Source organism: Aphelocoma coerulescens, chromosome 6, assembly GCF_041296385.1.
Source record: "Aphelocoma coerulescens isolate FSJ_1873_10779 chromosome 6, UR_Acoe_1.0, whole genome shotgun sequence".
NCBI lineage: Eukaryota > Metazoa > Chordata > Aves > Passeriformes > Corvidae > Aphelocoma > Aphelocoma coerulescens.
In genome coordinates, this window is record NC_091020.1 from 26149777 (window position 1) to 26168053 (window position 18277).

General features: G+C 40.8%; 1 protein-coding gene across 4 annotated transcripts in view; it reads right to left on the bottom strand.

Annotated features, from left to right (window-relative positions):
* Positions 1 to 18277, bottom strand: part of LOC138112860 (VPS10 domain-containing receptor SorCS1-like) — a 270350-nt gene that overhangs the window by 23526 nt on the left and 228547 nt on the right. For all 4 annotated transcript variants that reach the window (XM_069020456.1, XM_069020453.1, XM_069020454.1 and 1 more), the window contains 3 exons: positions 12436 to 12549; positions 11467 to 11638; positions 2592 to 2778 (listed from right to left, as the gene is read on the bottom strand). In XM_069020456.1, the coding sequence (XP_068876557.1) occupies positions 2592 to 2778; positions 11467 to 11638; positions 12436 to 12549 (473 nt within the window). The remainder of the gene's footprint in view (positions 1 to 2591; positions 2779 to 11466; positions 11639 to 12435; positions 12550 to 18277) is intronic.

The following is an 18277-nucleotide window of genomic DNA, read 5'->3' on the forward strand; positions in this document are numbered from 1 at the left end:
GTCAGATGCACTCCAACATAACTGCATCACTGCTCTGAACAGATGTCAAATGAGCCTGCACAGCAGAGAGTGCCCAGCACCTCCTTGGACCTTCCCCCATATGCTGGCTAGGAAGGAATATGGAAGAATGGCTCAAGCAACCCAATTCTGCCTGAGCATTTCCCAGCACAGCTGGGTCAAGGAGGCTGAAAAGCTGAGCTGTTATCTGGCCAGCAGATGGGGATAGCTCACTCTGGATAGGCCTTCCCTGTAGGAGACTGCTTTCTCCCAGGTAACTTTGAAGAGGATTCAAGAAAATTAATTTGTGAACTTCATGCAGGGCCATGGAGGCTACAGGCTTTCACCTGTATCAGGAAAAAAAAAACTGTGTGCAAGCTCCAGACAGCTGAAAGAGAGAAGCTTCTCAAAAGTCTCACTTGCACAGGCAATGTTATTCTGAAGCATCCAGGCAAATCCATAACTAACTTTCCAGAAGCAAATGTTGACATGTCAGGACAGCTAAGAGACAGGCTGTTGGCTTGAGCAGTTTACACACAACAGTTTATATTGTCCATGCCACTCAAAATGCTCCTGTCTCACAATAATCTGCATTTCTGGATCTCTGGGCCAACTGCAGGAAAGGTGCTGCTTCTGTGCACTGGCCACATGCTGCAGCAGGATGAGGAGACCATGGGATGAAGGCTTTACTTTTATCTTTGAGATCACAAGCACTGAAGTTTGGTGCCTGCAGCTTTTTCCTGCAGGAAAAGTGCTGGCCACAGATAGGGAAGGTGCTGGAAGTCCCAGACCTGACTGCAAACATTCATTTATTAACCCCGTAATGAAGGATGACCCAGTCTGTAGCCCTTCCCAAAACTCTGGATGGTCAGGCTGCACACTGCTTTTCTGCAGATCTTACAATACAGTGTGTGTGTGTCTAACTTAAGGACAGATATCTTTGCAGAACTCCCCAAAGGCCAAGCTCCAACACCCCAAGCAGAGTACTCAGCAGAGGGCTGAGTGGCAACACAAGCATTCAAATAGGATTTAGAAGCTTTTGTGGATCAGGGTGTTAAGACTCTGGAGGAGGCTGGATTTACTGTACATCTCTGTCCTCAGCAAGTCTATTGCTAGTCTGAGTGGCACCATGCTCATTTGTAACCTGTTTTAAGTCTCTAATTCTTGTCATGTAGAGAAAGGTGAGACATATCCCTTAGAGCTGTCACTTCTCCAGGGAGTCTGGCACATAAAATCTGGGCCTGGCTGCAATGATCACTCAGTGTTTAAATCCTCTGCTGGCATTACCTGTGCAAAACATAGAAACATACACTATCAGCTGCTAAGTCACACAAACAAATCTGAGTATTGTTTATTTCTAGTACAGCTTAAACAATCAAAATGGTTCATAAGCCTTCAGTGACTCAATAAAATGAATTAGAGCAGCTGTAGACCAGAAAGACACTATGAGTGAGTGAAGGCTGGACACCTGCCAACCAAAGGTGTTTTTGAAAGGGGACATTCAGGGAGATATTTGCTCCTGCTTCTCTAGTCCTCCTTCATAAAAATCCTATCTCCCGCAGTCATACCTCCCACTGTTCCCATCTGTTGATACAACGGTGCTCCACTAAAGAGCTGCTCTCCTACCCTGAAGAGGCAGCTGCTTTCATGCTGCATGAACTAACCCCAAAACTAGAGGTAAAGTGTAGGCAATGTGCTAAATCATCTGGACAATATGTGGAGTTAATTTGGTAGAGGGTAAACAGTATTTCTGTAAGTACAACTTCATGTTTTGGAATTTCCTCTTTTCTCACTTAGTCTGGCACAGAGGCGCACAGTTGGAAATATAAATAATAAACAAAAAACCCACACTGCAAAAAGAAAATTATGGCCTCAAACAAATGTTTGCATTAGGAATGTTACAGAATTTCAAAAAATAGGTTGACCCTTTGGCTTCATAACCATGTGCTAGAATAAATAGGAAAGAATTCAATGTTCATTTTTTCCGAGAACTTCAGATACATTTCAGTTGTAAATCAGACACATATAAAGTATAAAAATGTTAAAAAAAACCCAAAACAGCAGAAAAGCAATGTCAGGATGATATTTTTTCTTGCAATACTATTTAATACAAAGATTTTTGGTTTCTATGACAACAGAAACACTGAAATGCACTGGTTTCCATCCCAGAGGTGGGTGTTTCATCAGAGGGCAAAACATGCACAAAATAAAATTCAAGGCTTTTAAAAGTCATTAAACATCCCTGGGTGTCTTTGTTGTTCTGGAAGTGTTAAGCTTGCTAATGAAAGTGCATTTCAGCAAGGGCTGGACAGTCCTTTGAGGTGTCCCAATTTAGACTAGCCGAAATAAGAGGTAGGACATGGTTTAAAAAGCAAAAGTTAATGGTTGGACTCGATGATCTTAGAGGTCTTTTCCAACATTAATGAATCTATGTTTCCTCTCAGTCTGGAATCAACAGTCTGTCTGGAGGACAGGTGAACACTCATCATTATCCTACCACTCTGGACCCAGCTGCCAAATTCCAAATGTCACTTCTAGCTACAAGTAATAATTTGTGAACAACAGAAGCTGTCAAGGGGTATGAACATACATACATGTTACATGCAGGTAGAGGACAGCGCTGTCAGAACCCAGGCTGTTTTCCACCAGCACCGTCACTCGGAATATGCCCACGTTCTGGTAGATGTGCTTGATCCCATCTTCTGTTGAGCTGAGATTGGCATATGACACAGCGATGCCATCTCCAAAATCCACCTGAATGAGGGATCTCTGGAGGTCTCCCTGTGGTGAAAGAGAAAGGATTGAAACAGACTCTGTTCTGCTTTTGAGAGACGGGATCAGTGAGGTGCCCAAGAGACCAGAATATAGTTAAAAAATCTGATGCACCAGAGGAACAGCCTGCACTGACCTGTCGAACAACCATGGTTGCTAAAGATCCCTCCCTTTCATGTAAGATGCAGTATCTTGCCTTACCTTTCAACATCCTCACTGCCTAGGAGATCCCCCTCTGGCTCTGCATGGTGCTCATGCTGGCTACGGTCACACATGCTGGCTACTGCTGTGGAGCACCTCCACAGCCTGGTGCACTGAAGCAGTGGCCACTGTCTGGAATGATGGAAAATTAATAGCTGGGGGAAGTTCATAGAATTGGCTGAAAGGTCATTTGATTTATGTTGGGTTTGTTTCTTCTTCCTTTTATTTTCTTTTCTTCTTTTTTTTTTTTTTTTTCCTCTTTTCCTTTGAGAGAGAAACAGTCCTCTGGACATCCAATTCCCTTTCTGGAATGAAAGGTAGGCGTGTGAATGGCTGGCATCAGGCAGGTTTCCGCACCAGAAAGAGATATGTGAATGCATGTGACTATAAGAGGAAATTGTAACAGAAGTTTTCTATTCCTCACGTTCTCTCAGGCTTTTTATAACTTGTTGTGAAGGCAGAAATAGTGGAGGCTTGCCTGAATGGAAAGTAAAAGGAGCAGAGCTATACCTGATAATGGCAAGAGCAACAAATTTTCCCAGACGCTCTCTTTTAATAGACTGAAGCTTTTTTTAACACTGCCCTGGCACCCTGCTGGAAGCTCTGTTGCTTCCAAATAGATGAGACAAAAAAAACAGTGTTGCTCTGTTGTGGAGAATCCCAGACTGAAGGTGTGGCAGGGGAAATGATCTTAAGTACAGAGTTATGACCTTTGTTGACCTGAGTTATTTGAAAGATGTGCAGCTTCAAACATGATGCAGTGCTTTGGGCTGCACTGGGTGTCTGTTTGACTGAGCCAACAGAAGCCACCAAATGCGACGTGCTTCCATAGCCAGAAGTGAACATGCATGACCTCTGAACCTCTTTCGGAGAGGGACTATCTTATCTCAAGTCCAGTGCTGACTCGGATCAAATACAGAGATCTCTGAAGTACCCTTCCATACTCTCCCAGTTCCTCCAGGTCCAGCATCATTAGGGCTTTAGTTGTTTTTCTTACTCAAAAGGAGATGATGTGTTTGAACAGTAAAGCCATACTGCTGGGACAAAAGCTTTTCACATGGTTAAAACTGTGCCACCATAGTGCCCCTGCTGGGTTTATCAGCTCTGAGGATATTCAAGGTCATGCAGTTGAAGCCCGTTTCAGGTTGTGAAATATTCCTGCACATATTTGAGGCAGCAGCAGAAGATGAAAACGGTGACAGCCTTTCAGAGTAGCCTTATTTCTGCAAGTGTCAAAATTTGTGTTCTAATGAACCTTTTTTTCCTCTTGTCTTCATTTTGTCCATAGCCATGAAACTCATGCTGTCTACAAGTGTACCCAGGGAAAGGAGCCATTTCTAAGGCATGCAAGATTTAGATTTCAATTTCTAGGTAGAGAAGATGCTTACAGAAACAACTGAAAATATAATTAGAGAAGAGCTTCAGCTGCTGTTCCCTCAGTCTTTTTCATTTGTTTTGGCCTTTCCTGTTTTAAAACCCTTTGAACTGGAAATACATTTTCCATTGAGTAAGATCCAGGTTATAACACTCCTCTGAAAATGCCACATTTTGAAAAGCTGACATTTAAAATTCTAGCTTAGGAAGTGGGAGAGAAAAGTCAGGAAAACAAAGAGACTGTGTTTTGACTTGTTCTAATATTTTATCTGTGCCAGATAAGAGCACGAGCAGAGTAAGACAGGAAGAGAAAGCAGATGAGCCAAAATCCAAACTTTTCCCACACGGCCCACACCTGATTTAGATCAACCCAGCTGTCACCATCTCTGTCTCCGGCATCTCTCCAGAGCTGCTTGAAAGAGATTGTTTTACCAAGAGAAGTTCTATTCTGCAACAATTTGATGTATACCATACATCTTGCAAAAACCCCTCCTGTTCCCTTTTCCAGCTTCTCCTTTTTATTTTGTCAAGTTCAATACCCTACAATAGGATTTTTCTGAAGCTTTTAGCCCAATTAAGGCAGACACGTTCCTGCATTACTTGCAGGAGACAGACACTGCTGCTGTTGGAGTGCTTTCATGGATTAATTAACTGTGTTTTCTTTAGATTAACCCCTTTCTCTGCAATATGCACAAGCTTGGATACAACCTCAAGTACACTGCAATCTTGATAAAGGCTTTTGTGCAGCACAAGGCTTAAGCATATGCTGAACCTCATGAACTTTCAGGCTGAAAAGAAGCCCTCATCATTAAATTAAAGTTTTCCAAGGCCCCATATTAAACCTTTTACCTACTTAGACAACATTAGTTACTAAAATGTAAATCAGAAAATTATTATTTTCTAAGTGATTTTCTCATTGAACATCCAGGTTTTTCTCAAGCATACATAAAATATCCCACTCTCCCTCCTTCCTGGTCCTGCCTCCTAAGCCAAGTGCACCTTTTTCCTGCATCTTGACAAAAGGAGCCTAGAATGCACACAAGACTTGGATATTACCAAAAAACTCTGAAGCTTCCTGCCTCGTCCAATACAGTTTGCAACAATATTTTTACATTTTGATTACTTTTATGCAGCTCTCAATATTTTGGTGGATGTAAGATGTAAGACCCACCTAGCAGGATTCTCTCTCTCAAACACACCATTGCAATCTTGCCCTGAGAGTTGTAATAATGTGTTTTCCTTATTGACTTTGACTATTTGTATTTAAATGGAAGTATTAAAAAATGGAACAAGCACAGCTCAAGCTTTTTAGTTTTGGTTCCCATGTTTCAGATTTCATTTTTAAGTCTTCAATTATGCACCGACTTGTGTGTCTTCCTCAGAGATGTTGACAATAGATTTAATTATCCTTTGCAAAAAACAGACACTGCTGCTGTTGGAGGGTTTTTATGGATTAATTCATTGTGCTTTCTCTAGATTAACCCCTTACCCTCTTTGGCATTTTCCTGTCACCAAAAGAAATCATTCATCAAAGATATTTTCACTGGAAATGCGTATCTACACACGGCATACCTTTAGCCTGGATCCGTTTAAAGTATATTCTTAATATTTAACAGATATTTAAATCCAACTTGATCAAGAACTGAAAAACAAGCTTTCCCATTTAAATCCCTGCTTTCAGAGAGATGGCCTTAATTTTTCAAATCAGAAACTGAATAGAAAGGTGTCTAATAGCAGGGCAAATAGCTTGATACTTTTCACATATGCTTCTTTTTCAACACCAAACAGTGAATTGTACTGATCACATCATTCATCCTGACTGCCAGTTGTGCCAGCTCAACTCAGCTATGAGCTCTTTTTACAGTACTAGATCTTCTGTGCCCCACAGGAATCAATAACAGCCTCTCCGGATTATGCAGAATAATTCAGCTTGTGTGACTGGAAGAGCATTACAAGACTGTAGTGCTGTGTGTCATTAGGAAGGCAAGGTCCACTTTCATACATTTTCATGGAATTTCAACAGTGAATTTAAAAATGCATGAAAGGCTCTGATTTCTCCCAACCAGCTTGTCATCATCAGAAAATGCAATTATAATTCAGATGACAGTGGTACGGGGGAGGGTACATACTGATCCTTCATTTATGTGTTATTACAGGAGTGTAGTGTTTTTAGCAAGATAAGCAGCTGTGATTCAGCATGTGCATTGAAAGTTAGGATGAAGGTTTCATATTTCTGTAATCATTACTAACAAACTTGTGATATCAAAAGAGGAAACACAATGGGATACCGCCAAAAAAAAAAATACAGACTATGCTTTTAATTGCTACTAGCTTTGCATCTTTAATTTGAGTACATCAACAATCAAAACAATTCTAATGCTAAGCTCATCTCTAGAAACTTCAGCTGAGCTGAATACTGAATTGCACCAGAGTGCTGAGGTAGGAAATGTTAATGGCATTGTACCCCCAGCAGGATCCCCAAGCTCATTAAATGTACCCGAGACACAGTGTACCTTGTACAGCCATGTATCAACATTGTCATTACAGAGAGCCACGTCAGTCTTTAGGAAATTCAGGGCTTCATTTGTATGTTCACGTGGTGAGGGAGAGTTCTCTGGATTTATGAGCACTCACTATGCAAATGCAAGGCATGGGGGGGTATGAGGCAGAAAGCAAAGGTCTGTTTTCAAATAAAGGGAATAGAACATCAGAAAGTTTAAGTTTCTCACTCAAGGTCATGCAGAAGGAGCTCAGAGTGTGGTTCACGAATGAGTTCAGATTGCCTGAATTCTAGCCTGTGGCCTGAAGTGTAGGAACAAATTAGCTTTCCTCACACATTAGTCTAATCCAAACATCACACAGCAGCAGCAAGTAGTTCAAAGCAAGCCAAAATCTACTCCCAGTGGAGTGACTTTGCCAAGTGAGAACTGAGGCAGACCTGGAATGTCAAAGACTTTTGGCTGTCATTTTATCAAGATAAAAAATAAATTAGAGGAGGCAGTTTCTCTGTGAATTATCTGTAATGAAACAGTCAAAGCCCTGAACCTTCCTGCCCCAAATGTCTTTACGATCCATTTCCTCAGCAAAGACATGTGAGCAATCAGATGAAACAAGCTGGAAAGCCATTGTGCTGAACAGCGTTGCTCTGGAGGCTGCAGCTTTCAGCGTCTCTGCTGAAGCAGTACAGCAAGCACAAGTGTCTGATGTTCATACAAGTAACTCTAACACACAAATAACAATTGTGGTTGTGACAGGCAAGAGACCTACGTGGCCACGTGATCAGGAAGGCACACAGAAACAACACACACTTAATAAAATCCCTCCATTTTCTACAACAGAGAAGCAAAACACGTCAAGGACATTGGGTTGAATAACTTAAGCAGGAAAAGTGCCTTTGTAACTTTGCATTTTCTTTTGTTCCTGTTCAAAAATAAAGCAAGGATTCAGGTTTTTAGACTGAGAAGTAACTCTGTTTAAGCTTTAAACTGGCAGTATTTTTAGGCAATGAAAAATTTGCTTTTAAGCATAGCTACTTTTCTCATGTGCTGTCATGTAATGACAGAAATGCTGTTGGTATTCCACTTATCTCCATGGAAATTTAAGAGCAAAATTCCCAGCTTAAGTATGATGATTTGCTTATTAAAAAATTCCAAAATACTTCATAAAATGCAACATATGCTAGTTAGGTAAAGGAAATATTGATGCTTCCTGGTTATGGTCACCCAGTGAAAATATCATGATGATTATACCCAGATTAATTGGACAAGTAGCTTGGCCAAACCTTTCCAATAAAGGGACCATACATATTAAGTGCAAGGTGACCTTGCAAACAGTTTTGACGAAGTCATATAGAAATTCTAAAAGGTGACAGGAGAGCTAGATCACTTTTAAAAGAATTCTTACATTCAGATGATTTAAATATGACCTGTTGGTTGGGTTTGCTTTTAGTGATATTTATATGCTGCCAGATATAAATGCTTCACAGGAAAATTTCATGTGAGTCAGCAGGGTTAGAGAAACTGGGCCAGAACCCCAGCTCTCAGAAATCAGCAATGCTCTGTGTGCTCCTGGGTTTGGTTCCTGCCCTCCCTCCACTCACACAGACTTCAGTGATGATTTTCTTTTGTGTCTTCTTCAATAGCAGAACACTTGTGAATGCCTTGTCCTTGTTTCTCTTCAGGCATCTTTTGCTCACATTGTGTTTTTGTCAGAATGCACAGTCGTGGCTCTCAGAATCACCGCAAGCACAACCAGGCTCCACAAGGAACCACTGTGCTGTGGTTCCTGCCCCTGAATTCCACACCTGAGTGAAAACATCAGCTTTTCACTGCTGCCATTTGTCTCTCCCTGCCCTCTTAGCAATCTGTCCCACTACAGAGATACAGTGAATTTTCAGGGCCTCCAGTGAACCTGCTTCTGCAGTTCGTACCTCTTTTCAGACCCAGGTAGATTCCTAGATGGAGCAGAAAGTCCTAGAAAGATAAGAGGAGTACAAATCTCAAACGAACTCTTGTACCTTGGCTCACCAGCTTCTCTCTTTTTTTGTCTTTTTCCTGCAGATCAAGTGGAACATGGGCATGAAAAAAGAGAGCCGGGAGGCTGCAGTGTATGAAACAGCTCTGCAGATTTGAAGGCTTCAAACAAACTGTCTCAGAGGGATACAGGAGATGTTAAGATGCAAAGGGAAAGGCCATTGCTTTTTCACACCCTAAAAGATACCAGCGGTCACTCACACTAAAGGAGGAGTCCTCACCAGGGTGTAGCACTTGTAAAATACTGCCCACCACTCTGGGGGGGCAAGGGTTGAATAGGACACACTTTTTTCATGTGCTGTTGGGGGAAAAAATGCACAAGGTGACATATCCAGCCTTTTTTAACTTGACTGATGCCTTCCCTTCAGTAAAAATGGAGCAGCACAGATTTTTGGATACTGAAGATCCTGGATTGTCCTGTGCTGTGTACCTGCCCAGGGCAGAACTAGAAATTGGCAAATTCTTGTCTTGTGATACCTCTGCCCTGTGTGCAAGGGAAAGAAAGTTCCCTTTGAGAAGTGGGGTCGGGTTAAACATCTCCAGAGAACCCTCTCAACCTCAATTATTCTGTGAAATCAATATCGATTTTATAAAATGTTCTTTTGCTCTTTTGATGGGTTGTTTAACTTTTCCAGTGAGTGGTGTGATTTTTGTTACTGAAACAGTTACATTGGTAAATGGTTTAGTCTATATACACTTTTGCTGCTACAACTACATTTTATTCCCCTATAGCTTGCACATAACTGGGAAAATATTCCTCTTTGTTGAATATTTCTTCTGTTCCAACACCCACACAAAGTCATTGCCAGATTGGGTAAAATTCACCCAAAGGTTTTGTTGCTCTTTAAGTTGACAAATCTAGGAGCAGGAGGTCAAGATTCATCTAACAGGGAGAGCAATTGGAAAGGCTGGAGGCTAATCAATACTGTTTCAGCCCTCAGAGTGATTCCTAACTTCTTCCTTATCAGATATACTGGAAGAGCTCCCTTTAGATCTTCTCAGAACTGACTCACTCACTCATCAAAACATACATTCTGTACTCCTTGACACCCAGCATGAGAGAGACACCATCTCATACCAGAGAAGGTGTTGCTTCCAGACTCTGGTGAGCACTGAAGCAGAGCTGCCAAAAAAAATCAGAATGAACAAAAAAGACAGAACAATGCACAGCAACTCCCTGTATGACAGAGTGGTCAGGGTACTCTTACATGATAGCACTCACAGAAGAACGAGCAGGACATTTGTCCTGAGTTTCCCACACTGTGGGTGGTTGTCTCTCCATCTGACTTTGGGCATAATTCTTTGATAGTTTTGTAACTGACTATTCAGATTATCCACCTCCTTCTCCCAGTTTGTTTTAAAATTTTGCTGAGAATAGAAAGGTGATGCAAAGCATACTTTTTTGACTTTTTTATTTTAGAGCCTGGAGACCAACTCTTGTTTTGGACCTTTTCCTCTTCATCTTTAAATGCATAAATCTGTAATTTAACAGATGAAATTATATGTTCACGCTGTAATTACAGCATCATAGTAGCAATGTTGTATGACTGTCAGTACCAAAATAAAGTGACCATATTTTGGAGAAAATAAACATTCAGGTCAGAAACTGCTTCAGGTTAGGTATGATTTATCATATGGTGTTGCCTTTATAAGTCAGGACACCTGTTTGCAGGGAAAAACATCACTAACAGAGATGTAAAAAAAAAAACATTCTCTTTCCTGACAGATGACATTTACTATGGAGAGGGTCAGAATTTCCATGAATACTCTAAAGGGATGTCCATCGTCCTTTGGTGCTAAAGCATACTTGTTTTATGATTTATTGGCCAGTTAGAGAGGAAAAGGAGTAGAAGTTTAAAGAAATCGAATTAGATTAGGCAAAAAGAGAAAACTGCTACTTCGTAAATGTTCCTGTGAGCCTGCAATTGAACACAGATAAAGAAGTGCTGAAAAGGAAAAAGAGGTGAAAAGATTTAAATATTTTTTTACCTATGAATTCAGGAATGGAAGTAGCAGAACAATGAAATACCAAGTTAAGTTGGTATGTAACAAAATGTAGCAGATGTAACAAAAAACACAGATCAGAGCCTGAATCAACTTTGTATTAGCAATAAATTTCAGACTTAATCCTGCTGAGGACATCTTGAGATTTCACCCACAAATGCCTAAACAATATGGACCAACTTGTGTGATGGGGACCCAGCTGCACATGCAGTATTTGTTATCTTTGGTTTAAAGTCAGTGGAAAATAAATACGGAAATTCAGTTTCAAAAAACAGCAGGAAGCAAAAAGCACAGTTAAAGGTGGGGATCAGAACTTGAACCTGCAGTCTTCAGTTCTCCTGTGAAATTCCCAAATTAAACCAGTTCCCAGTTTTTATCAACTTCTCCCAGATATTACCCTGGGCACCACAATGCTCTGACAGCCCTTTCATCTCCATACATCATCCACTACATTTTAGAGCAAACTCCACCCAGCTACATCCTGGCCCTGACTGACTTGGTACCACCTTCATCTCTTTGCAAACTTTGCGTGGCATGAACCACACTCAAATACGCCCACGGGATGCAGTGTAAAAACAGAGCCTACCTCCTCCAGCTGCACCAGGAAGGTGACGTTGTGCCCCTGCTCGGCCGTGAGCCGGCCGTCGGCCGTGACGATGCGGAGGCCCTGGGGGGGCTTGCCCGGGCACTGCTGGGGCTTGGCCGTGTACCTCTCGCGCACTCCGTCCGTGCAGTTGTTGGAAACGACCTTCCGGTACCTGCAAAGGGACGGGGGAATCCGTGCAAGGTGCTGACAAGGAGCACAGCAGGGTTAAGTGGGAACGGGTTCCTTTAGGCTAAGGAGATTGTAAGGAAACAAAGATTCCCAAATATATTTCAGCAGTTGTCTCAGCCAAGCATTCCTCACGTGCCAAACACACCAGTAGTCCATACTGTTGTTAATGGCATGTGATAATTTCCTGCACAGAGTATCTTGATGTCATATAAGGTACCATAAATTGCCTAAACCATAAAATGATATGATGTTATGAGTTAAATAACTATAAAGTTATAAATAAATTATATACACATACAGTATGGCATTGTATTCAATTATTACACTGTTAGGCAATGTTTAATAACTTTTCTTGTATGTTCCCCACTTCCCATTAGTTGTGAAGGAAGTGTCTCTAAAGATGTAATCATCAAGGGCTAGAAAAATAAAGAGTTGAAGCAAAAGCATATTCTGCCCATCTTTCAGTGTACAAACTCTCCAAAAACAGTTTGGGTTGCTTTGTTTGCTTTAATCACTTGCATCATTAATGAAATCTGCCAGTATCTTAACTTAAACTATATCTTCCATGGACTTCCAAGAGAGCCAAAAAACCATCAGCATTCAAGCTAGCTACCCATCTATTACTTCAGTTCACCTATACATCAATTTCATCTCTCTGCACTAATTTATTTTCCAGTGTTTCTGCCTTCAGCCAGCTCTGACACACCTCCAGTAGCTGTCATTGGGTTAAATCCATATGGGTGCTAAATATAGCTAAATAAAGCCTGGTAAGCCACTTACCCAGTGCTGTTGAGATAACTCTGTCCAAGGCTGCAGTCTTTTGACAAGGAGGATGGGTTATACCAAAATGCTGGTAAACACTGGCCATTGCTGTGGCGTTCATATCCATAATCACTGTTGTAACATTAAGAGAAACCATCAGATAAAACCCCAAAAGAACAAACACAGGTGTTAGCTCATGCTCTCTACTATTAATACAAGTTCTGATTTTCCTGCATCTGTTTACTAGGATTTCTGATTTTATTCTCACTGATAGAACAGATTCTTATTCCACTTCAGCTTTTTCATTTGGGGTGGTTGCCTTGCATACATCCCAGCATACAAAAGAAGAACCAGAGCAGGCAGTTTTTGAGTATTGCATCAACTGTTCTCTCTCTGTAGACTAACAGCAACTGTCAAGATCAAATCTAGGCTCAAATATTAAAAAAAAAAACCAACAGAAATCTAAGCTAAGTTAAATCATGACTGTCTCAATCATATCTTAGAAAACTGAAGGGCTAAAAAGCTAATTGCATTAGGAAACTATATCACACAAGATGTAGAGGAAAATTTACAGCCCTGAGAGAGCTCTTGCCTGAAGGCATTAACAGTGTATTTAGTAATGGGAAAGAAGTCTGTGATCTTCAATTCTCTTTTTGTTTGAAAGAGGAAATGCTACCAAAAATCACGTTAGAAACAATGAGTCAAACTTTAATCTTTTGTCACAATTTGAGTTTAGTTATGACTAAGTTTGCTTTGGTTTCACTAAAAAGATTTCAAATTGTTTCTCATTCCAAGTAAACAAAGACTCTATAAAAAATGTTATTATGGGAAGAAAAACCTCCAACAAACAGAAAACCTCTTTAATCAGTATTCCATTCACATGTGGTTTTACTTTCCAGCCGTTGAGTAATGAGGACTACTTGGTTGGATAACTATTCTTGTTCCTTTTACTAAGCCTTCTCCACAGCTCATAATGGAGAAGTAATAGGATGTCATTTCTGAGAACTGCTACACAGAGTCCACCTACTCCATTCCAATATTCCAGTTGCAAAACAACCCGTGATCTGAAAATGGCACTTTTCTGCAAAGCATTTTTTATACTTACTATCTACAGTGTCTTGGTATCAAGTAGCCTGATTTTCTAAGAAAAGAGGATTAGAGCAGCATTAGATTATGTGATTAAGGGCTCATATCTGTATATGTATGTAAAAAAGCAGCGAGAAAAAGCAGGAGATGGATGAACTCCCAACAACCTGATCAGAGTTAGTGGAGCCCCTGCTACAGCTCCTCCCAGGGCTGTCACAACACAGCCATCAGTCCATGGCCAGGGTGAGACCTAACAGATCATCAACAAGAGAGATATTTATAGAAAAATATTAACAACAACAACAAGAATGTTTAACTCAATGAAGACTTTTTTCAAGTGTCTTGAAAAAGCATGACGACTTAAAAAAAATTTAACTACTCAGTAATAAACAATTTTAAGAAGCTTGCTACTGGTCTTAGATATAAGACAAAGAAGAAAAAAAGGAGAAAATATGTTTCAATTTATCTTTTTAAAGTTTTTTGTACTGGTTATCAAGAAAAGACATCGAAAAGAATTCTGTCACCACTTTTTACTTCTGCTTCATTTTCTTCTGAATAAAGTGTTTTGAGGCAATCTTAAATTGGCAAAATTAAAAAGATGACATTAAGCAAAAGAAATTTCATGCTGCATATCACTTGGGAAAACTCCTGAACATTAGGCTGCATGACTGTTCCAAAGGAACATTTTGGCAGCTGTGGTGCTTGGGGTATCTACAACAAGTAATTGAGTACATACTCCAGGAAACAGCAATGAAGTAGATGACCTAAATGGTCTTTTCCTCATTTTTTTTTGATTGAATTTTCATCAATCTATTTACTCAGATGGTTGCAACTCACTGTTGCTTAATTGCTTTGGAAGCATCAGCCAGCCAACTCTCCCAGTGCCATGTGCTTCTATAATCATCCTTGTTGGAATAAGAACACTATAGCTGCAGAATACACTTTGTAATGAAGAATAACACCATTCTGTTTTGCTTGGAGAAAACAAATATTTACATACAAGTGGGACTCCCGTACTTTTGTAATTCATTTGTACACACTCTGCAGCACTGTATTCCTAAGTTATCGTGTGTGACTCTAATTAAAAAGCTGTAACACTGTACACACACAATGTTCTGTAACCAGGTGAAAACAAAACTAATACAGCAAAATCTGTCTCAGAGGGGATCAGTACTCACAGTCAAATTTGATGCAGTAGTCTGGGATTTCTTACTATTCACGTGCCTAGATTCAAGCTACTATTTTGGTTCCTATTCCTACTTGTATATCTGGGCAACCCAAGCTGGACTTAACTAGTTTTGACTGTACTTGGATCATTATCTCTCAAAGTCAAGAGAAAGAAATCCTAGGATTTTCCACAGCAGAAATAGTTACAAGCACAGAAGTTTCACAGTGTTGTTTTTTGGGCTTGCAAATCATCTGGCTCATTAAGGCCCTACAGAAATATCATCCCAGTAAATGACATGAATTGCTGCTCCATATCCCTCTACAGATGCAGCAGCCACTCGTTCACCTCTGCAGTCTTGGAATCTAATGAATTCCTTGGCTACAGGCTGCTGCACGCAGAACACTGATGCTGACAACAAATTGCTGCCTACAATTTGGCACAACAGGCTTTGTAGCAATCAACAAGCATCACCATCAATTGGATTGCCATAGCACGAGCCAGTACAGCGAAGTCTGGAGATGGGGAAGGCATCAGCCTCAGCCTGCAATCAGCTCCCCGAGTCATTGCCTGGGAACTGGGAATTGGAATTTGCATATATTGATGATATTTTGTGCCTGCCTGAAAAGAACTCAGGCGACATAGATAATGTATCTCCTAAAAAGGAGTGGAGCTTTTGCCATCAGGGATTGCTTTATCAGTATGAAGCAGCCTATCTTGTGGCTCTCACTGAATATGGTTTTACCCTTTTACTGGTTTAAACTGGAATCCTATTTTTCTTAGTCAAGTAGAACTGCAAGTTCTTTTCTGTAATTAGATACAAATTCATTCTCATTCCAGACGTTTTGTATCTCTGCTCAATGCTCATGATAAATTCCTCTACCTAATGTTATTTTCAGCACAGGTAATAATCAAAGAAAAGAAATCCCTTAAGGAAGTTTGTAATTTGAAAACAGACCTGACAAACATACTGTTTGGAAGAACTATTAATTCACATGAAATTATTAAAATCCTACTGCTCTAAGATATAGAAATAACCAGTTAATTTGGATGAGTGATTGCCATGTTCATAGCTTCTAAAAATCAAGATATGACTTAGCATGTAACAGAGAAATTCCTTACGATTACCAGCTTCACTTTAAGGTCAACTGTGCCAGAAGCTGGAAATCCTACTTGTGTTTTTCCATGCTGTGCTTCCCACATGGTTCAGACACTAAATGGGCTGGAATTAAGCTATCTCTGAAAATAGTCACCTTTTTTCTGCAGCTTCCAAAAGCCCTGGGGGGAAAAAACAACTGGAAAAGTCGTGGAAATTACAGCAATGGAAAAGTCTCACTAGCTTTTTATTCACCTAATACCATTGTCTAGTATTTAACCATGATGCAAGTCTAGGTTTGTGTTAAAGGGGAGCTGTGCTTGCTCTCCAGTCCTACAGGACCTGATATGGGATTAAACTCGGAGCAGGATGGATTCAGCTACAGTCTGAACTGTGCATCTACAAGGGTGTATGATTATAATTGCATCACACTATTTGGAGTCCAGCTATTCCAGCTTATGTTAATACAGAACCTAAAATCCCCAGAATCTTTCCAATAAATCCATGCCCGGTAGATATCCAGGACCTTAAAGATGCAGAGATGCATTGCAGGCTTTGGATAGTGAATCTGCATTTTTCACAAGCACCCAAAATGAATTAAAAATTCATTCTAAATTACTATTTGTTAGCTAACCAACCCAGAGCAATGAGAAAGCAAAGTTAGTTAACCAAAGGGTGCAAATGTAGGTGTATTTCAGAGCTGGCATCTGCATGATCTGAACTCAGGGGTGCTGACACAAAGGCAGCAGAATCTAACCACACTCAGTGTCCGGCCCCTGCCTCCCCATGGTTTGTCAGAACAGTTTCTCCTGATGCAGGACTCTGATGTTTTAGCATAGGAACTAACCCCAGCAGGCAGGGCTGTAATTTAAGTGCCAGAGATATAAAAAGAGCCAGCCAGACCCCTGCTGATATAATTTGTGAAATAAATAGACCTGATTCCCAATTTCACTAAGGCTCCTTTGTGCCTCTCTGGCTATCCAAAACCACTAGCACCAGTATCAACAGGCTCATGCTTCTCATGAAGGTGTAAGATATGGCAATACTGATAGAAGAAGCCCTCTATTAATGACAGTGGGTTCAGAGGGAGGACTGACAGTGAGACACTTTACTCAGAGTTCCTATTAAAGGGCCTGGGAGCCAGGTGCCTGAAAGATGAACACCAAGGATGAGGGTTTCCATCTGTGTCTAGGAGGTGTTTCTGCTGAAGAGATATTGCTGTAATAATGCTCAGACGGCAGGAAGGAACACAATGTGAGGAAAGCGGGTAAATTAATGCTTTAATAACACCCAAGTAACGGTGTCATCCATTTACCCAAATCAATTAAATGAAGGAGGAGATTCTCGTTTCTAGGCCGTTGCTAGGACAGATTTGCCGAGGGCTCTTGTGCATCCCCAGTCCCCCATTCCTGAAGCGCTATTGCCCTCTGGCTGCCGGCCCCGCTCCCTGCACGGAGAGCCGGCACCTGCTCCCAGCCCTTCCCGGCCCCTTTGGCTGCCGGCCCGGGATAAAAGGGCTCTGCTGGCAGAGGAGTCCAGGTTCCACGGCTGGAAAAACTCCAGTCACTTCTAATGTCACTCAGTTTTGTTGCTGCGTGAAACAATAAATAAATGTGCCCTTTTCCTTGAGAAAGGCTTACCAACGGGCTGCACACAGATTTGAAATTAATGTGGAGTTCTGTGATATCACAAGGAGAAGAAAACATTAGAAAATCTTTATGTCTTTTATAACTGGTATTTTTCCTCTGAACTGATAAAAAAAAGACTTTCAGGATTAACAGCAATAATATTTTTTCTCACTTTACCTGACCACAGAGACACAATTTTTTACTCCAATCTCTGACAAGCTTAGATAACAAAATTTTCTCCATACAAACATTGTTTAAACAACAAAGACAGCACAATGGCAGGGATGGTTGTTGCCTTCTCTGTATACACGTCTGGGTCCTGTAACCACTGATGTTAATATAAAAAGCTGCCCAGTTTATTTCAAGATTGAAAAATCAAGTGTTGGCAGCTAACTGTCTGGGGGATTCATGTCCCCTTTAATCTCCTTCAGTTAAGAGCCCTGCCCAGCAAAAAAAAAGAAAATTAAAAAAAAAAGGAAATAGAGCATTCAAAAGTACTGAAATGCCATGAGTGAGGATGATGAAAGTGCTTTTTTCTTCCTGAAAAGGAAAGACCTCCACAGAGGGCGTCCTTCCATAGCAAGAATTCATTCCCTGATTTTCCTCCAAACCTCCCTCCAACTTCTGCAGGGTGGATTGGCAGTGAAGCCTCGTGCAGAGCTCAACAAGACAGGCACTGAAAGTTACAGTGGTGCAGCAAGCATCTTTGCCTTTCTTAGCAGACAGAATTGCTTTTTTTCTTGCCCCTTTCTTTTCTCCTTTTCTGTCCTTCTCTGACAGATCTATGTAAAATTAGGCTCCTGATGAGTATTGTTGGTCAATGTTTCTGAACTGGATGCTTAAAGGAATATTTCAGTCTTTTTTCACCAGATGCAGTAGGGAGGA